Source organism: Hydra vulgaris, chromosome 02 (genome assembly GCF_038396675.1).
Source record: "Hydra vulgaris chromosome 02, alternate assembly HydraT2T_AEP".
NCBI lineage: Eukaryota > Metazoa > Cnidaria > Hydrozoa > Anthoathecata > Hydridae > Hydra > Hydra vulgaris.
Genome location: NC_088921.1, coordinates 35,935,477 through 35,958,437, shown reverse-complemented (window position 1 = coordinate 35,958,437; position 22,961 = coordinate 35,935,477). Strand labels below are relative to the sequence as shown.

The 22,961-nt window shown below is 27.3% G+C and overlaps 1 protein-coding gene and 1 long non-coding RNA gene across 2 annotated transcripts; both read right to left on the bottom strand.

Moving 5' to 3' along the window:
• Positions 1–2,449: 2,449 nt before the first annotated feature.
• LOC124811859 (melanopsin-B) lies at positions 2,450–3,477 on the bottom strand. The gene has a single exon (XM_065789863.1). The coding sequence runs from the start codon at positions 3,445–3,447 to the stop codon at positions 2,521–2,523; it is 927 nt and encodes a 308-aa protein (XP_065645935.1). The 5' UTR covers positions 3,448–3,477; the 3' UTR covers positions 2,450–2,520.
• Positions 3,478–8,811: 5,334 nt separating this feature from the next.
• LOC136076498 (uncharacterized) lies at positions 8,812–11,322 on the bottom strand. Its single transcript, XR_010636317.1, has 3 exons — positions 11,061–11,322; positions 10,833–10,957; positions 8,812–9,035 (listed from the first exon to the last, which is right to left on the bottom strand). It is a non-coding gene; the product is annotated as an uncharacterized LOC136076498 (long non-coding RNA).
• Between the last annotated feature and the right edge of the window lie 11,639 nt (positions 11,323–22,961).

Genomic DNA, 22,961 nt, shown 5'->3' with positions numbered 1-22,961 from the left:
AAGAACTGTAGAAGATAAATTTAAAATAAAGATCTGAAGCAAAAAAATTCAAAATAGATTTAAAGATGAAATGGGCTTGATAGTTGATATTCTGAAATCTGATGGTAGTGAAACATAAAATGATGAAAATACGGCTCGAAGAGCATTTTAAAGTGCAGAAAAGTTTGCAGAAATTTTAAATATTGATGTTAAATTGATTCTAAATTTGCGTTTTATATTGACAACGATTTCATTTAGTTTAGACATTGACACTGATAAATTTGAGGCTTTCTGTTTAAAAACAGCTCGACTTTATGTTCATCAATATCCTTGTTACTATATGCCACAATCTCTGCACAAAATTTTAATCCGTGGTTCTGAAATTATTAAAACTTTAGCATTAACCATTGGTATCTATCCTGAAGAAGCTCAAAAAGCACGCAATAAAGACTATCAAAACTATCGTGAACATTTTGCAAGAAAACCATCTCGTGTAAAAACTAACCAAAATTTGTTAAATCGACTACTGTGTACATCTGATTCATTTATTGCATCTCTGAGAAAGACAGCAGGAAGTTACAACAAAACTAAAAACTTACCAGCTGGAGTTGACGTATTGAGGTCATTCACAGATGATATTAGTTTATAAATGTGTCTTTTGTACCTTTATGATTTTAGAAGTTGTATGTATTTATATAAAAGTGCGAATGTAATTTAAAACAAGGAGTAATGTTCAATCTTATTAGAATTATCAAATTAGATTGTATACCGATTTTAGAAACATTTGGCGAAAAATAAACCTTTGGAACTAAACATAAATATGTGTATTGCTATGCAACTGGGTTTGCAATGGCAACCACACAAAAAATAATCCTGCTCATTCAAATCATAATCATCCAATTACTATATATATTAAATTTTGAGCCCTATGAATGAAAGTAAAAAAAGTAATGACTTTTTTTGAAAAATATGGGATTCTGGCTACTGTGTTGTGATTCAATTTAAGTGTGTTAGCACTGTAGCACGACAAAACATTAATTCTGTAAATTTCTCTAATCAAAATTAATTCTGTAAATTTCTCTAATCAAAATAAGCAGATTTCAATTTACTTCAAGAGTTTCTTTAAACAGATTTACAAAATAGCCACTTTATATATGAATGAGCTAAATCTAGTTTAGTTAGAAAATCAACGTAACGAATCACGTTGTCACGCAACTTTTTCTACAGTTCTACAACTACAAAGCTTGATATATCAAATGGCTATAAACAAAGTGGATACTTTATATATATATATATATATATATATATATATATATATATATATATATATATATATATATATATATATATATATATATACATATTTACGTTGTTGGATTGGTTAAGCACATCCCTGACTAACGTGAACTTCTACTAAAATATATGGTTAAAAATATATGGTTAAAATAGAGGTTGATTAAAGCAATGAGTTACAAAAGGTTTGTATCATTTCAAGATTGCAAAAAAAATTATATAAAATTGAAGCAAACTTAATGTTACTTTGTCTTGAAAGTGCTCCTTTTACACTAGTAATTTCTTGGATTAGTCTGAAACGCATCAAGTTATCCTTGCATGCATCAAAGCATCACAATTTCCCTGCTTTTGGAGTAAAACTTCTAAAAAAAATTTAAAAAACCAAGTAATGTCAGAAATTATTATGGATATTTGAAAACTAGATCCATGGCATTATTTATCAGAAAGCTCTCTGTGTTTATTTAAAGGAACTCTCGGCAGCAAGTTAAAAACGTTTTGTGATTATCAATTTGCTAAATCTTACTGAAAAAACAAAAGTTCTTGATATTTTGCCAATCACAGTGCACTTGATTAAACAAATCACTAACAGATTATTTGATCATTTAAAACCAATCTTTGTAAAAGTAACTGTTGTGTAAAAGCGACTGGTCAAACAAACTAAACGTCTACAAGCCACCAATCCTGGTAGGTGTATTTCTTACCAATACCCATTTATTACCACGTTACCTATTGTAAAAATTCCTCTAGCTCAGGGAAAAAAACTTCAAAAGGTGTTCAATTTTGGAGTGAGCCATCATCAAAATCAGCTCATGCAGACTGGAAAATTGTCCAACTGCGTATAGCTCGATACATCTCTAAATGAGTAAATAGCCAAGTCAATACTCACTAAAAAAAAAGTTTGTTTATCTAATTTAATCTAGATAAAAAATAGATATAGGAAAAACTAAAAAACTGATAAAATCGTAAAAAAATATTTACATATTTAAGTAGATATTCTATTGCAAAATATTTTTTTTCGAAATTTCTAATTTAACAAAATTTTACTTTATAATAATAAAAAAACAGTCCATAAAACAAAATGAATTTATAAATATTGTGTAGTAGTACTTAAAAAACGTAGAAATTTGATTATTGTTAAAAAATGTTTTTATTATTATTATTATTTTTTTATCTTAATATCATCATCACAATAATAAATTGTATATATGTATAAATAAATAAAATGGCTGCTCAATATTTTCATAAACATTAGAAGATATGTTCAACTTTTTTGTTTATTCCACTCTTTATTATGAGTAAACTTTTTGTAAATGATTTTTTATGTGCAGAACGTTTTTTGAATAGACCATCCTTCCAGTAATAAATAACAGGGTTTACTAACGCAGACAACTTAGCAAAAAAAGCAGCTACGTGAAGAAGCCAGTTTGGTGTTTTTATTGACGTAAAAGCGTTGAAACAACCAATTGTCGCGTATGGTGTCCAACAAACTATAAACGACATAACCATTAGTAGAAAAGAAGATATTGCTTTTTTTTCCTTTTCTTTAAATAACTTTGTTTCTACATTTTCCTTACCGTAAGTTACGTAAAAGTAGTTATACTTTGTGACAATCACATGGGCTGTAAATAAACAGGAAGTGATAATTATTATAACGGGAATGCAAAAACCAAAAGCAAAAATCAATATTAAATAAGCCTTTTCTATAATAGTTTTGGGAGAAAAATTCATTGAACATCGAGAACGAGTACCTTCCACTGTATATGATGAAAATCCTACTAGGGGCAAAAAAGCCCAAAAAAGTCCATAAATCCACGAAAAAATTCCAATTTTTATAAACAATTTTTTATAGTTAATTAGGTTGCTAGAAAAACAGGAACTTAGTAGTACCATTCTTGAAAGAGCCATTCCAGTGAGCATTGCGATCGCCGAAAATGAAGGAAAAGCAACAAAAAAGGCAGTTAGCTTGCACAAAGTAGTAGCTTTTTGTAAATTTGAATCAAGAAAAAGAGCCGGTATATATCCTGCAATGCTTTGCAACAAGTCAGCAAAAGACAAATTGATGCATAATATGACGTAATTGCTTTTGCGCTTTTTGTAAAGAAAATACAATGAAATAGTATTTGTAAAAATAGCAATCGTAATAATTATTACAAGAGTAATTTTGACTGGATCCATTTTTCTCAAAAAGAAAATAGTATCCGAATGAAAAAGTATCGGAATGAATGTTCAATCTGAATTTTTATAAACAGTTTTTTATGAATAATTTGATTACTAAGGCAACGTTTTTTTAAAAATACCATAGTTGATAGATTTAAAACAAACAAATTGAGTTTTCGGCAATGGCAATTCTTGCACATAAAACCGTCGTCAATACAAAAAAAAAAAGAATACAATTTCAACTAATAAATAATATATATGTATAAAAATAATAATAACAACACGAATAATAACAATAATATTGATAATGATAATAACAGCAATAGTAATATTTGTAATAATAATTTTTTTTTGATAAGTTGGATTAAATAATAAGAATATATTAGGAATAATAAGAAACTGAATCAAAGATCAAAATTTTAAGGTTTATTTTTCTTGAAATAACTAAAATTTAGTCGATAATCGATAATAATATATAAATCGATCGACCGATAATAATGTTCCTTTGAGTATACAAATACGGATAAAATACAATCGCAAGAAATTTAAAATAAAATTAAAAAAAATTCTATTGGTTATATATTCGTTTAAAAAAATATTGTTTAAAAAAAAAATTAATTAAAAAAAAAATCTATCTAACTTAGGGGAGAGTGGGGTATTGGCGAACACCTAAGCGGGAATGCAAATTAAAGACACCAGTTATACAAAATTGATCATATTTATTGCTTATCAATTAGTTTAACTACTCAGTCACAAACCCTCAAAAGGAATTTTTAAAAATCTTATTATAAAATAAAAATTTATGCCAGAAATAAAACCATTGGTGTTCGGAATTACCCTGCCTACGTGGGGTAATTCCGAACACATTGGGGGGCAATCACAAGCACTGTTGTGTAATAGCGAATAAAAAACTAATTGTAATAACTAAGTCTAAAAACTATATTATGCAACAAAAACAAAAAAAAGGAGTGACTTTATTTCCATAGAAGCTACAACAGAGTGTTACTCAAGAAAAAAGTTGCATAAAATTATCAGAAAAATTTAAAATCAAATTATAGTGAACAACATCCGCAGCTTCATTACACTACTGCACGTCTGGAACTGAGCATAGGATCCCTTCTCAGCAGGTAAAAAAAAATTGTCGAATTTATTTTTTTACAATGCTGTTTTGACCATGTTCGGAGTTACCCCGCGTTCACCATTACCCCACTCTCCCCTACATACATTTTTGGCACATTTTTTTTTTTCAAAACACATATTTACGCTCAAGGATGTTAGAAAGCAATATAAAACTACACATTACAACTTAAAAATAATTTTAAACTCAAAAAAAAAATTTAAACATATATATATAAATATGAATATAATTGATTTTATATATATATATATATATATATATATATATATATATATATATATATATATATATATATATATATATATATATATATATATATATATATATATATATATATATATGATTTAAATATCTGTATATAAAACTTCTTCTGCTTCCGAAGAAGCGCCAATTTTTACTTTTATTAGAATATCAATGTTAACAATAATGTTAACATAAGCAAATAAACTAATATTTATTTAATCATAAATTTATCCGTTAGGCCACATATTTAAAGCCGCTAATTTTTTGAATAGCTAACACTGTCCTAGCAATATTTAATGATAACAAAACCTCTTCCATACTACGAAACGTTGAACTAAAGTTAAATGTTAATTTTTTTTTCGAGTTTTTAGTTTGATAGGTTAATGTTTGCTTTTACGCAAGTAAATGCTTAGCATAATTTGTTGTTAAAAAGTTCAAAATAATTATTTTGCTTTGTTTCATTTTCATTGTTTTTCAATTTTCCGGCCATAATGTGGCCATAATGTGCTTTCCTTAACAATTTTACTTGTTACTTTTAACTACGTATTAAATATCGTATTTTTTGGCGTACGGCTTCGAGAGAGAATAGTTAGCAACTTTTTAAATGAATAACTAGTGAACCAATTACAATGGTTTCTCATCCAATGTGACTACATAAATACGACTAGTTTTGTTTGATAACCGTATTCAGCGCAAACCGTGTAACAGGTCAAAATATTGCTTGGTAAAGTACAAAACAGTAAATAAAAAATATTTACAAAAGTCATTTTGATCATCTCACTAGTTTTGGCAGCAAGCGTAAAAAAAAAAAAAAGTTCTTTTTCAACCTTTGCATAAACATAAACATAAATTGTTTTACATAATGGATTGTTTCAGACTCGTAAAATAATGAAATAAGAAAAATAAAAAATTGCTGAGAAAACCTATATGATTTATTTCTAATTTTTCAGTCTTTAAATACATCTTAATACAAAGTTTGTTTCGTCCTCGTCTCGAGGTTGTGGGTGTTAAAGTATTCTTTTAAATATATTGTTTGAAATTAGATTATATGTCAGAAAAACAAATTAGTGATTATTTTTAGAAGTATTAAAAGGAAATATGAATCATATTATATGATGTTGTACGGAAAAGTTGTATTACGTTTAAATTTCAAATGGGTTTTTTTTACGAGTGAAGTTACGCTTTTTTTTTTTGTTTATACGTAAAATTGTTCTAACTTTAACGTTAACAAGTTTGGCATTGGCGCGACTTAGGTGCAACAAAAGAAGTTTTTAAGACATCCTTCTTTATTTATTTGCTATATAATTTTTTTACTCGTATGTCTTGAAGAACACATTTCAGAGTTTGTGAAAGTATATGAGGTTTAGCTTTGTTGTTAAGGTGTAATAAAAAATGCAAATAAATGCCAATGTTTACCAAAGTCATTTTGATTATCTCTGTTTTTTGGCAGCAACCGCCAGTGAACCTTTGAAATAAGGCTATTAAATTAAATCTCATTTTTTTTGAGTCCTTAATACAAGGTGTGATGGTAATAAAAGTTGGTAGTGATCTTTATTCTAGATCAAATAAATGAGGAGGAGAGAGAATAGGGGGGGGGGGGAGTTTATTTTTATTTTTTTTGCGGAGGGGAAAAAGGGAGGGGGAGGGGAGGCATGCATTTTGAAAAATGATTTTGAAAGCAAAAGACAAAAAAACACAATCTCTAAAGCATATTTTTTCTTCTATTTATTTAGGTCAGTTTGTGAAAAATTCTGTTCTACGCCATATTATAATATAAGTATTTTTTATAAAAAATTTTAATTTACAAATGCAAACTAAGATGAAACACCTGCTTTTCAGTTTAAAAACTACTTATATCAGATAAAACAATTACTTTATTAATTAAAACACAATCTGGTTATGCGAATTGTTTGAAACAAAACGAGTTTTTTATTAAAGTTGAAGTATCTTCAGCTTTCATGGAACAATGTATTTCAAAGGTCCAAGTTGGCAAAAAATATTCATATTATTTGGTCTGGAATGCAGTGCTGGATTAATGAGGGGGGAGGGGTAAGGGGGCTATAATAGTTTTGAAATAGTTTTGAGGACCATTTTATTTTTAGTCATTTTTTACGCTGTGGCACAAAAAAAATGCCCCGGGCCCCGAAAAGTCATAATCCGCCAATACTGGAATGGCATTATGTTTGCTAGTTATCAATGAGAATTTTATTCAAATTCTGCATCTTTATATCTTTTTAACCATCTGGTTGACTCTAGAAACCTTTATATTTTATTAAAGCAAATGCCTGTTCCATAAAATGTGTTATTCTAAGAACTGATTTAATTTATAAATGCGTTTTCTTATCATTTTGAAATAGTCACGTCATATAACCTTGAATGCAAAACGTATAAACAAGTTGTGTGGTAAAAGCCATTTTAGTTTTTTTTATTCTATGTTTTGATTTTCATTTGCTTTCAAATTACATACATGAAGTTCACTCTTTTTCTATCTGCCGTTAGTAAGTGAGCGAGGCCCATGCTAATAAGACTTTTTACAAACCTACCCCCGGAAAATATAGAGGATTTAGCCGGGGCTGGGAATAAAAAATTAAAGATTCTTTATTTATAATAAATATATGGATACATATACTATTTATTAAACACTGGCATTTGTTTATTTTCAAACTAACTCCCTTTTAAGGAAGTCACAAATAACTACTATTAAGTTATGAGTTAAACATAAAAACGGGTGAGAGTTTTGAGGTTTTGTTGATGTGTGAGGAAAAAAACTAGATAAATAAAAAGTTTTATAGCATGAAGGGACAAATCATGGCTTATTTAAATTACACGGCCTCATTTGTTGCCTTTTCTTGAAAAATTAAGTGGCCTGTTTTTTTACGGCTTATTTATAAAAAACCTTGAGTTTTTTTTATGGTTATGAAACGTGTTTGCACTATAAATAATTTGTTCTTATTTTATTAAAAAGGTTAAATAACTTATTAATAAACTTCTATTAATAGTTAGATTTTCTTTAAGTGATTACATTATTTTGTGCTGGATTTTTCGCAAACTGATTCCCTGCTTCAGTTTATTTCAATAATACCGAATACTGAAATAGGACTTCAGGTCGCTATATATATGCTACACTCTCAAAAATAGTGTAGTCTTTTTATCTACAAAATGTAGCAATTTTGCGTACATTAAATGTAGACGTTTCACTCACGTACATTTACGTAGATAAAAAGTCTACATTAATTGTAAAGGCGGAAAAATCTACATTAATGTAGCATTATAACTACAAATAGTGTTGCCTTTTTATCTACAATTTTGTAGTTTTTTATTTACCTACATTGAATGTTGATGTTTCACTCGCGTACATAATGTAGACAAAAACGCTACATTTCCTGTAGTGTCTTATAATAAATCTATATTTATTGTAGCTTTTTGGAGTTTTTCCGATTCATTTAGATTTAATATTAATTTTATCATAAACACTTTAATATATATATTAGCACATATATATATATATATATATATATATATATATATATATATATATATATATATATATATATATATATATATATATATATATATATATGTATATATATATATATATATATATATATATATATATATATATATATATATATATATATATATATATATATATATATATATATATATATATATATATATATATATATATATATATATATATATATATATATAGTAGCATCCAAGTTCCTATTAGGAACTTGCATGCTAGTTAAACTAAAAAAACTCTATAAAACTACTTATACTTTTCAATAAAATCTATAATTTTAATTTTTTTATAACCAAACTATAGAAAATTTATTCGGAATTAAAAAACGCCAAAGTCAAATAAACATAGAAAATACCATAGAAAATTAATATTGTTGTCAAAAAGCTTAACAAATATTATTTTGGTTATATATAAGTTTACTCAAGGTTCATTTGCAATTGAACTATGTATTATTGCTGGAATGCCACAAATTTTTTCAAGTAACGAAAATAGCACTCGCAACTCATCCGGATACTTCAGGTCAAAAACGTAAAACGTTGCCAAAAGAAGTAATACCATCTCGGGAAAAGAATCGGCATCTTTAACCAATATAGCATTCAAATCAACTTTGATATACATTGCTGATCCTAGTATAAAAATTAATGGCTGCTTGCACCCATCTAGATTTAAGACTTCAACAGCAGCATCAACTGTCATATTCTAGAAAAAAGTAATAATCGGCTTAATTTAAACCCTAGCGTTTAGGATAACTTACTATATTCCCTCTATAGTTGTGTCTAGTCTATTTGAATTTCTACATTAATTTAGGTAATTACGTGGAACCGAATGAAGCTACTGCACTAATGTTTGGTCTTATACAGCAATTCTGTCAAATTCAAAACTAAGTTATATCAGATTAGATGCGGCATAAGAGTGTTAGTACAAAGTTATAATAAAAATATTTGAAAGGGTGTTTAATAAAACCGTATTAAAATCCTATAAAAAAGAAAATCACTAACTTTTACAAGTTATATATAACTTGTAAAAATTTTTTAAGCGGTTTTAGAGTGGTAAAACCTGTAAAATAGTGACATTTTCCCAAAAACTAAACGAAAATTTGGAAATCTTGTGGAACTTTTAACTTAATTCATATATGAATTAAGTTTAAAAGTTCCACAAGGTTTCCAAATTTTCGTTTAGTTTTTGGAAAAATAACACTATTTTACAGGTTTTTTTGCAAAACTTGGCTAGGTTGGATAAATTATTATTAGGTTGGATAATTTATTATTTTTAGGAAAATTTGTCTACATTTGCTCCTGATTTCAAAGAACTTGATGAAAATATTGAATCCTTTCTTTCCAATCGTAGCATAAAAGTTGTCCTTGATGGACAACACTCTTCTTCTTATTCAGTAACTTCAGGGGTTCCTCAGGGTTCTATCCTTGGCCCTATACTCTTTTTAATTTACATTAACGATCTTCCAGATATTCTCACATCTAAGGTGGCATTGTTTGCTGATGATACTACCATTTATTCTTGTCGTGATAAGAAACCAACACCCTCTGATTGCTTGAAGGGGGCATTTGAGCTTGAAAAAGATCTCACTTCTGCTACAGCATGGGGCTCACAGTGGCTGGTGAACTTTAATTCAGATAAAACTCAATTTTTTTCAGCCAATCGTTATCGCAATAATTTAGATCTTCCTATATTTATGAACGTTGATGTACTCGATGTGTCACCTACTCTTCATCTTCTAGGATTAACTCTTACTTCCAATCTTTCTTGGAAACCATATACTAAATCAGTTGCAAAATTAGCATCTGCTAAGGTTGCATCTCTTTATCGAGGTCGTCACTTTCTTACTTCGGATTCTATTCTCTATCTCTACAAATCTCAAATCCGGCTTTGTATGGAATACTGTTGCCATATCTGGGGCGGATCTTCTAATGATGCTCTTTCCCTTTTAGACAAGGTGCAAAAACGCATTTTAAACATAGTTGGACCTACTCTTGCAGCCAACCTCCAACCATTATCACATCGTCGTAATGTTGCTTCTCTTTCTCTTTTCTACAAATACTATAATGGGCACTGCTCTAAAGAGCTAGCGTCTCTTGTGCCATCTACTAAAATTCATTCTCGTGTTACTCATCATTCAATTAAGTGTCATCCTTTTTCTGTGACTGTTCCTAAGTGCTCCAAAAACGCTTATTCGTCTAGTTTTTTTCCTCGAACATCAATTCTTTGGAATTCGCTTCCTTCATCTTGCTTTCCTGATTCATATAATTTGCAATCTTTTAAGTCGTCCGTCAATCGTTATCTTGCTCTACAATCTCATCTTTTCTCTTTCAGTAACTTCTAACTTTAATTAGTGGCTGCTTGCAGCCTTGTTGGAAGCGAAGATGTTTTTTAAAAAAAAAAAAAAAAAAAAATTATTATTTTTAAATCCAGTAATGAAAAAATATAAGAAATCATCAGAAATAAAAGCTGTAGAAAAGAAACAAAAAACTAAATACTAACCTCAAGTTCAACAATAAAACGCATCGATGTTGCTTTACCAGACTTTCTAGGTTCCTTTTTTCCTCTCTTTGGCGGAGATGGCAATAAATACGGTAGTGCTTTAAAAGATACAATTGTTTTTTTTGCTAATAAAAAAAAGCTTTCTATAACATGTATACGTTCCATTACCTTTAATATAAAATATTTTCAATTTCTAAAAAAAGTTTCAATTAATAATTTAATTAATACCTTCATCAAATTCATTTTCAACAGCACTAATACAAAATAACTCTTCTTTCAAATCTTCATCTTTTTCCGAAGCAGTAACTGCAAGTTGTAAAATTGTATCTTTACATAATGACCATTGATTTCGAATATCTTTAAATTCTCCAACTAAAAAAGAAAACTCTTGCTGTATCTAAACAAGAACATAATACAAATTAAAACACACCTTGGATATAACTTCAAAAAGCACATTCAAATATAAGCGCAGCATAGATTTAAATAGATTAATTTAAATTTGAAACCAATTTATGAGATTTATAAGAATTTTAGTAAAAAACTTGCAGTTTCATTCATATCCAAAAACCTCGGATATCTTTTCAGGATAAGAGTAGCATTTGGTTTTGTGTTTAAGATCCAATCTTTTCGAAAAATTCGTGACTCAGCCATCATGTGCAGCAGCTCTTCTTGGTTAAGAGCTGTTGGACGACGTTCTCGGAGCATACGTTCAACTTCGCAATTTTCTTCACAGACAAGTTCTCGACAATGTGGTCTAATAATAGTAATGAATCAAAAAAAATTGACACAATCATTCATGCTAAAAATGTATTAAATACTACGTACATACTAAATTTGTTAAAAAACCTGCATTCCTTTTCTATGATTCCATTTTGTGATTATTTGTTTAGATCTTAAGCGCCGTTGTCTAACATAAATCTCAATATGGCCAGTGTGAGATTTTCCACAATAAAAATGCTCCTTAATGTATAAAACACAATTTATTTTATAGAAAATCCAAAAGTTTATAAATGCATAGAATAATTCACATTTCAATGAAACAACATAATAAATCCTAAAACACTTACATGACCAGATTCCATAAGTTTACTTTTTAGACAAGGGAAATCTGCCAATATCGAAATAGCCATAGCTAATTTTTCCTCCTTTGAGGGCATATCCTTTCTAAACAAAGTAACATTTAATATGAAACTAGCATAATAAACATATTAACAAATACAAAAAAGATAAAATATTGATACAAATATACTTACACTGTTGAATATATTTCACCACTTAATAACTTTGTCATGAGTGTTGGGCCGTGAACACTTGTGGAACTGTTGTCATTTTTAAAGAGTACTTCTTTCACAGGATATAACTATTTAATTTAAAAACATATGATAGATCCTATACTAATGATTCTCTCTTTAACAAATATTTTAAATAAAAAAGTTTATACATTACTAGAGGGTGTGAATGGGATATTTCTCTGAATTGGTGCAGCTATTAAGTTTAGCACTGGTGATAATTCATGTAATGTTTCATGTTGCTTGAGGCTGTAAGAAACCAATTATAGGTACAACTGCACATGACTGCAACCACTGTATTATAAGTTTTTTTCTGTCCCATTTTAAAACCTAATTCAACCAAATCATTTTCATTTACTGATACAAAGGAATTGAGATCCATTGCTTCTTCTAAAATAAATTTTAGAATATAAATATTACATTTCTTTAAATTGATTACAAAAACTAAAATTATAAAAACATATCAAAGTATTATAATTCACATTATTGCAACCAGAATTTTAGAATTATAAGATTTGTTATTAAAATAATTTAAGAAAAAATTTTAAAAACTAAAATTAAAATCAACATTGAAGAAGTGGCGTGGAATAAAGCTGCCTCCTTAAAGACAGAAGTCAGTTGATATTTGTTTTAATTTTTTACATTTTTATTAAGATAAATAAACTTTTTTTAATAAACAATAAAATTTATATATAAATACCTAATAGCTTGGTTACTAATTTTTGTGGCAATCTGTCTACTTTTAGTACTTCACATAGCTTCTATGAATTAATTTTTTAGCTTCCATGAATTAATTTTTCTTTTAAATAAATTTATTGCGTTACTAATTGAAACTAGTAACAAAAATAACAAAATCAAACATTAAAAATCGGCAAACCATCTTTATTTATAGAAATAGCAAGATAATGATCTTTTCGAATATTTATGCTACCAATATGAATTTTGTAAGAAACAAAGACATGGTCATCTGATTTTAAATTGTATTTAAAACACAGCACATTCTCAAATGGCAATAAATTAACACAAATACGATTAGACTTTGATACTAAAGGTATTCCTCTATTGCGTTGCTTAGTCAATTTAGAAAGTAAAGAATTATATTGATGCCTGTAAGCAAGTGTATAGTAAATGTTTGTAAAATTACAAACAGTATGAGCCAATCGTTTGAAAAATGAATTTTTAAGTTCATACCGTAAGCAACTCATTCTTATAAAAAGGGCCACTTTGAAAAATAATGGTTGGATAATGAACCAAAAAATGTTGCTTTGGTCGCAGTTTTAAATCTGGAAAAAGTTCCTTGAAATATTGTAAATGTTCTTCAATGAGATCACAAAGCAAAGTTATCATACTATATGTAAACTTAGGAGCTAATAAAATATCAACTAAATTGCAAAGTTGAATGAAAAAAATCCATTGTTTGACATTTTCGTTTATCAAATCGCCAACAGCTAGTGGCAAAAATCGAAAAAATGCCCACATTTGCATTGCTTTCATTGAAGGATGTATTTTATTTTATTCAATTTTGAATATTGCAGGAGGTTTATTTCGTTTGTCAGTACTTATCATACTAAAGATATATGACATTCTCTTATTTAATATGTCAATAGTAAAAATCTTTTTTTCTTTACAAATTTTTGTAAAAATGGCTGCAAGGTGAATAGGAATTAGTCCTTCTAGAATTGTATGCATAGGATCAATTGCAAAGTTATTAGAAATATGAAAGTCTGGAATTTTATTTAAAACAGAATCTTTCTTAACTCCTCTTACATGGTTAACTACAGCATTTTCCATTTGCATTAAAATTTGAACATCCTATTGATGTGACTCAACAGTTCTTAAAGTAAATTTATCTTCAGTTAAGAAATTCTGAATGTCACTTTGTTTTGCATAGCACACAGAGCAAAAAAAATTTGCTGAAAAACATTCAATCAACCCAAAAATACCATTTAAAGCCAAATTATCTCAGGCAACTTGACATAAACCAACATAAATTGTTTGCTCACCTAAAATATTATAAGAATAATATAGTATAAGCCTAATGTAAAACTATACAAAAACGTTACACTACAAAAAAATGTATTCTATAAAATAGAGAGCTTAATGTTCTAAAAAGAACAGAACAATAACAAAAAAAAAATATATATATATATATATATATATTTATCTCAATTCAGTGTTGTATTTATGTGAGAAAAATAGAATAAAATAAACATACACAGTTTGCCTACCTAATAATGGAAATACGCAATTGAAACCAATATTTTGAAGTTTTGTTATCTCAGCTTTAAATTTATTTAAAACAGGATCAAATCCAAAATATTTTAAATCTTCAGAATAGCACAAAGCCAGCAAATGAACATTAGAAAAACATGAATTTAAATTATTTGGTAAGTTTTTAAAAGTGTAATAAAACACTCCTATATTACATAAAGTAGATTGTCCACGTAATGGATTTGTTGTTCCCATGCCATCATAAAATAACTGAATCATAACAGACTTTTTATTCTTATCAGCAAATAATGAATGGGATGCATACAAATTAGCGTCATAAAACTCTGTGTAAATTAAAAAAATTTTGTGTATGAGCTTTGAAAAGGAGTGAACAAAAATCATTATCTAACAATAATGATCGTAAGGTTGCTTCAATAGAAACATATTGAAAGAAATCATACACCAACCTATCTTTATCATTATGGCACTCAAACCTTTGCCCAAATAAAACAGATTCAGGTTTTACTTAAAGTTGATGTTTTTCAAAAAAAGAATCTTGCTGATATCTTGTTTTAATGAATTCTAAGGGAGACCTAGCATTATCTAATATTGGCATCGATTTATTAAGAAGTGCTTGTTTGGTTGTTTCTGAAATGCCTTTTATTTCCTGAACTATTTTATTTGATAAATCTGAAAGAGAACAGTTTGCCATGACATTAAATGAAGAAATAATATCAGGCACAACACAGAATGGTATGTTACTATTAGTTCTGAGTTCTACAACCATTACAACAGCAACTACATAGTTTTCTTCATTACTTGCTTGTTGAGTGTACAATTTATCGATACTATTATTAGTATTATCAAAGTTATTTTCATTATCAATAGTTTTATCCAAATTGTTTTCATCGCTAATTGTATTCTTCAAATCAAAGTTATAATTACCTTTTTTTACAGTTTTCACCACAACAACTTCCATTGCTTTCAAAAGTACGAGTATTTTCTGTAAATCTTTCAACAAGACAACTTACATTGCTTTCAAAAGTATTAAGGTGATATGATTTCAAATGTCTGCATAAATTATATAGTGTTAAAAACGTGCTACTGCATTGCATTTGCATACAACGAAACAGGAGTTTCAGTGAACCAGTAATTTCATGTCCTTTTATATGCTTAATAAATTGATCTATATCGTTTATTACTAATCTACATACGATGCAAATATACACGATGTACCTAAGTATGTAATAATATTATGAACAATGATATTTTATTTAAAAAGTAGCAATTTTGTTTTAACAAATTACTTAAGAAGGTATAACAAATTCAAACCCCTGAGGTTTAAGGGTGAAATCAGCCATGTGCCATTACTTGACTGCTATAACTTTACCGAAGTAATGGCGGTCAACGCAAATAATGTAGCCAAATTTATCTACAATTTATGTAGACTAGGGATCGCTGGTTACAGTACACGGTATACTGTAACCGGCGATCCCAAGTCTACATAAATTGTAGACTAAATGGTATACTAACATTCAGTATACCAAATATACGGTAAAGTTTACCGTAAAGTTAGTATATATACTAACTTTACGGTAAACTTTACCGTATATTTGATATACTGAATGTTAGTATACACTGATCTCAAAATATAACTGGATAGCTGGTTTTATTGTTTTTTCCGAAAAATGTTGAAGCTAAAATTGGCCGTCCAAGATGGCGGCGATTTTAGTTCCTAGCGGTGAAACCGACATACATTTTAAATGGCTATATCTAATTACAAAAAAAAATAATTAAATAAGCTTATAAATTTGTTAAAAATAAAAGAAAACAAATGAATTTTATAAATATTAGAGAAAAAAAGAAATTATTTTTTTGTATAGTTGAATTTATTATTAAATGGCATTTACAAATTAAGTTAAGTCTTATGTATAAGTATTGGGAACTAAAAACTATAAGTCTTATAGTTTTTAGTTCCCAATGCTGTATGCTAGAAGGTTAATAACATAACAATATGATAAACGGCAATCATTTCTACCCTCTATATTCTCTACTACTATATTCTCTATTTTTTGTAGCAAGATGCCATTTTGTACAAATTCTGCATGAATTGTTAACTGAGTGCTGTGAGTATACAAAAACTTAGGGGTTCCTTCTAGAATTATATTATACTATTATTGCATAACCTATTTGAATAAAATATTATTCAAATAAGTTAAATAAATATTAAGTGTCACTTATACTGGTAAAAAAAACCCAGGTCTGAATTATAGTTATTTATAACAACTTTTAAAACAAATAAAAAGTAAATAATAGTTTCTTATAGTTTGAATGATAATCACTCAATACAATTGAAGAAACAAATGTATATAAAAATACATTTGTTTGAAAAAAATTTATTTATCTCTTTATAATATAAAGAGATAAATAAATTTAAATTATATAAATATTCAAAACATTTCCTCCTCTTTGAAATATCTCCTTAACTTTAATTAAATATCCTGCTTACCTGCTGTTAAGTATTATGGTTATATATTACAGCTTGCTGACTTTTTTATATTAATGAACTGTAAATAGCTGTTAAATAATTTTATAAATATGTTGTTGAGTTTATTTGCATAATAGATTGATTATATGACATTAAATTCAAGTATTTTTACTTGAATTTAATGTCATATAATCAATCTATTATGCAAATAAACTCAACAACATATTTATAAAATTATTTAACAGCTATTTACAGTTCATTAATATAAAAAAGTCAGCAAGGTGTTTCTTGACTGGGTTGAAAAAGAAGGTTCACCATTAAATTATTTATTATCATATAAGCTCAGTCAAAACCATCTAGAGCTCTTTTTTGGTGCTGTGAGATCTGCAGAAATGTTTAACAGCAATATCAATTGCCAACAATTCACATATAAATAACTTTTTATGCAAAGTACCGTTTGATTTTCATATGAAAACTGCAGCATCAGAGATAAAACTCATATATATGTTTTAGACGATTCTTTTGGTGATTTTAGTTCTAAAATATCTTTTACTGAAATTGAATTAATAAGAAAATATGATTTCTTGGAGAGGGAACCAACAGTTAGTGATCACGATAATGCAGATGTTCCAAACATCAACAATCTATTTAAATACAAAAAAACTTTGATCCAATATATTGCTGGATACGTAGATAAAATGACTTAAAAAAAAAATATCCTCATTAAATGTCAGAATGCACTAGTACTCCCTTTTCATTTAAAACAAAATAGCTTTTTAAAATTCAAAGACATAGGAGGTTTGATTAAACCAACCATAAGTGTTATACGCAAAGAAACAGAAAGGTGTTTCCAAATTAAATGGTTGTTTTAATAGATTGCCTATTTCCAAATGAAATTGGAATTCAAAATGCATTAGCAAGTGCTGCTTTGAGATCAGTCGATTTCTTGAAAATAATATTGATCTAGCTCCTCATGTTTGACTCAACTATAAGTGATAACAATATATTTTCCTTGTTTTTTGGCTCATTTGGCAGTTTGGCTGCCAAATTAACTAGAAAAATAAATATGTATATATATATATATATATATATATATATATATATATATATATATATATATATATATATATATATATATATATATATATATATATACATATAAAGTAATATAAGACACAAATAACTAAATAAAAAAATTCTATAAGGAACCCCTGAGTTGTGTGTACTCACAGAGCTCAGCTAATAGTTCATGCAGCATTTGTAAATTTGTGATATCTATTTGAAAAACTAATTTCATAATTGTTTATTTTAAAAAGATATTTAGCTGCCTACCATGCAGTTATTAACCTTCTAGCACACAGCATTGGGTAGTTAAGAACTAAAAGGTGCATAAATTGTATTATAAACAATATTAAACAAATAATTTATAGTAAAACTAAAATTAAAAGTAAGTAGTTAAATGAAAAATAAACAAAATATGAATAAAATTATTTCAGTTTTTCAAACTTAAAATAATTATTCGAAAGTTGTTTGGAAATTGTTAACTTGTAGAACTACTAGTTCCTTATTTGTTCTTACTAATGTTAAATAAACTAATTCTTAATTAAAAAAAACTAAAAATTTTTTATCTTATTTAATAAAATTTATTTATCTTTAAAAAAGCAAGATATTTATAATATCTTACTTTATTAATAATAATAATTATACAAACTTATTGTTTAGAATATATTTTGTTAAACAATAGAGAAATTTACGTAAATATGTAATATTGCCTTTTTTTTTTTAATTATTGATATGTAAAACCAAAAATTATATTTGAGACATGTACATTTCATAATATTTATGTATGTAAATGACATATAAGTTCGTAACAAAAATTTCTTCATTTGTAATCAACCGAAACCGTCGCCATCTTGGGAGGCCAAAACTGGCTTCAAAAAATTTGCCGCAATGCTATCCAGTTATATTTTGAGATCAGTGGTTAGTATACCATTTAGTATACCTATATGCTTTTTATTTATGAAATATTTCCGGAATGACTTGATGATTTAATGATTATACTTATTTTCTTAATGTATTTAATTGCTATACTTTATTTACTATATTATTGAATAAATAATTAAAGTGATTTTTAATTTGATTTTTTAATATTTTTTGTTTTAGTTTGTTAAACTGTTATAGTTTTAAACCAATAAATTTTTATACCACGTTGTTTGTGTTGCTTTTTACCTTTTTTAAAAAATATTTTTGCTTTTTTTTTTTACATGTTTTTTGTTTATTCTTTGGATTTATGTTATCTGAATCAAATGATAATAATTACTATAATTATTATTGTTACTACTTTTATTATTATTATTGTTATTGTTAATTATTACCAATAACAAAAATTTTAACTTAATATTGTTAACAATATTATACATATGTTTACTATTGTATTTAAGTAAAATAATTAAGATGGTTGATCAAATTTAAAAGCATGTCTCTTTTTTTGGAAAAGGTTCAACAAGAAAAATTTATTGCAAATATTGTGATAAACAAATTACAGCACGCTCAACTTTCAGATGAATGCTGCATATAAGGGGATGTGAAAAAGCATCTGACAATGTTAAATTGTGCTTCAAAAAATAAAAAGAGAGCTTCAAAGTGTTTTAGTTGAAACAAGAAGCAATGAAAATGGCCTCACAAATCTCTGAAGGTTCAGTTTCTAGGCAATCTTCTAAAAGAACTATGCTAAATTCATACTTTGACACTATAAACAAAGATGACATTGAAAAGATTGATAAATCATATGCAAGGGTGTTTTTCCATACAGGAGTACCTTTTGCATTAGCTGATTCTTCTGCTTGGAAGCAACATCATGCAAATCTTAGGCCTGCATATAAGCCTCCATCTAGTAAATGCATTAGTGGGCGTCTCTATAAGGATGCATTCAATGGTGAAAAATGTTCAATAAAAGAATATGTTGATAATTCTTTTAGCCATCATACATCAGTTGCTCGTAATCTTGAAAACAAGTTAATCCATTTGAATTTAGTCAACTCAGGTGCCTTTACGCGCATATCTTTATCCCCAAAAAAGTTAGAGTATATAAATATTATACAAGACAATTTTTTTTGGGAAGATTGTCAACGTTTTATTAATGTTATGAAACCATTATCGAAACTAATAGGTAAACTGGAATCAGATACTTGTTTACTTTCTTAAGTTTTTTTAGGATTTGTTAATTTAATGCAAATATGGAGTGAAGACTCAGTATTGAAAGCTCTTGTTTTACACCAATGGGAATTTGTGCATACACCATCCATGGGGTTCGCGTACTTTCTTGATCCACGAAATAATGGTGGTAGAAATATGTATGCTGAGCCTCCTCCATCCAGTAAAGACTCAGTATTGAAAGCTCTTGTTTTACATCGATGGGAATTTGTTATAGTCCTTGAGTTACTTCCAAAGTACATAGTTGAAACAAGAGGATTTTGTAATTATCAAACTTCAAAAAATGAAATAAGATTTTTTCAGAGACTAGATGAGATTGATGAAGATGATATTGCTTTTGATTTTAATCTAGAGACTTCAGTTGATACAAATGATATCATTTCAGTTGATTAATTAAAAAACTATTTTAAATTACTTATATTAATTTTAAAAAATTTTTTAAATTACATTAAAGAAAAACATTCTTGTAATTTATTGATAAAGATTAATACAAATGTTTCTGTTAACTTTAGTATTTTTTTCACTTTTGTTTCAATTTGAGTGTGTTTATTTTACTATTTTTATTTAAAATTATTTGAAAACACTAGAATTTATTTTTAAAATTTAAATTATGCAAAAAACAAACATGCTTGCTTTAAAAATGAAGAAGCAAGATAAGACTCCATCGTCAAGTGGTTTCGATCTTTTTTATTTCATTTTTTTCATTTATTTAGTGAGAATGTGGAGCAAAATTTTATAATTATCAATTTCATGGGATTATCCGGCTCATCAAAAATTTGCAATTATCAAACTTCAAATGAAAAAGCAACTTTAGGGGAGGGGGGGTTAATAGAACAGGGTGTGAATATTTTATATTGGTATATATAAAAAGTTTGTCGAAGTTTCAAAGTTTTTGAAACTTCGACTTGTTTTTATTTTAACTTTTAAAACAGATAAATATAAAATACAACGAAAATACAAAAAAATTTTTAAACCCTGTGCTAGTTTGACTATTTTGCTGGGTTCGTCGGCTATTTTAATCCAGAGATAAAACTCTTTTTTTAATTTAGAGTGTGCCGAAATCTATTTTTTAATTAGTTTGCAATGAGTCGATGTACCACAGTGAAATAAGCGTTAACATTTTACAACAAATTTTTTATTTAATGCAAACATACAGTCGGTTTCTAAAACCGCTGTCGAGTTGATTTTGGCCAAAAGCTAAAGTAAAATTGTAAGAAAACTGACTTTAAAGAGAAACATACTACCCTTGATATACTAATAAAAATGATCAAAAATGTATTAAATCTGCTGAAACTACGAATGTGTAAAATTATTTTAAAGTAATTTATGGCCTATATAAAAAGTAAGTATTGTTTTAAGTATACAACAACAGGGAAATATCATTGCATTTATATACAAAGATTTTTGACATTGTCATATTGTGTTTGTCTTTCTAGACAATCATTTTAAAAACGGACACTAAATGAACAATCTCGATTTTTTAATGAGGTATAGAAGATCTATTTAATATATAATTTGGACTTATAACGAGTAATTAAATTTTCACTGTAGCATCGTTTCAAAAACTGAAAACGAGCACAAAATTAAAAATACAATTTTTCTAACAGAAGTTCATTTTTTAATTTTTTGTCTAGCGTGTGCTGTTGATTAAAAAGTTAATGTCTATTTAAAAACCTCAAAATGGACTATTTTGTGCTCAATTGAAGTTCATTAATTACTCAGTTCAGTTGTTTTTCAATTCTAAGTGAATGTGCGTGAAAATTTATTTTTAAAATGCCCTCTCCAGTTTGGGATTACTTCAAAAAAGTTGAAGGTAAGTTTATCATTTAAAAAATTTTCCTTAGTCACTAAAATCTTTATCACCTTCAATAAAATTATTTTAAAAATATGTGATCAAGGAGTTTTTTTGTTTCTAAGGGATTTCATAAAACCAGAAATATTGATTTTATTGGCAAAAATCAATATTTCTGGTTTTATGAAATCAAGTAAATTTAGACAAAATCATAGACACCAAATAGACAAAAAATTATGCTTTGTAGACTTATAAAGTGAAAATTATTTTTTAACTGAGCAATCTTAGGACACCATCAAAAATTTGATAGACACAACAAGGACAAAAAATTAAACATTTGTTGTGTCCATTACAACATACAGAATTGTCTATGTCTGTGTTGTAAGTCTATCCATAGACTAGTCTGGTTACTAATTTTTAAAGCATATTATAAGACTTTACTAAACGCGTCACAAAACTAATGCTACAAAACTGTAGATTTATCCGTGTCTACATAATTTGTAGATAAATTTGTCTACATTATTTTTGAGAGTGTACTAAAAATAACCTTACATGTTGCTAAGACTGCCAAAAACTCTCCATTGAAAATAAAATCAAAAGTTTGTAATTCTGTATTATAAATTATAATAACTAAATTAAAATAACTAATAATTATAATAAAATATAAAAGTTATTATAATAAATTATAATAACTCCGTTTAAAATGAGTGTATAATGAGTTTAAATTGAGTGAATATAGTCAGATTTTTATAGTCAGTTTTTCCTTTGTTTTAAGCAACTTTTAAAGTGTACGTGTGCGCTGACCAATCACATCGTGTTTTTATGGTTGATTGTTCGTTTTAAGCAATCCTTTTTGTATCTAAAAGGTTCGCCTAAAAAGGTTGACGCTCACTTATAATTTATTTATAAAGTACCCGCCTGCGCTAAATTTGTGACATTTGGAGGAAGTAGTGGGAAATTTGTGATTCTACAGCAGATTTAATGAAGTTCTTAAACTATTTATAGCTCTAAACTATGGCAAGCTTAACTTTACGATGTATTGTTAATGTAGTGGAATTGCATTGCATTGCAAGTTTTTGAAAAAAAATCAACAGGTAAATAATAAATCTTTTTTTTTTTGTACGTAAGTATAAAAA

Coding starts and splice junctions, on each gene's coding strand:
- LOC124811859 (XM_065789863.1), bottom strand. CDS start 3,447: ATGGATCCAGTCAAAATTACTCTTGTAATAATTATTACGATTGCTATT.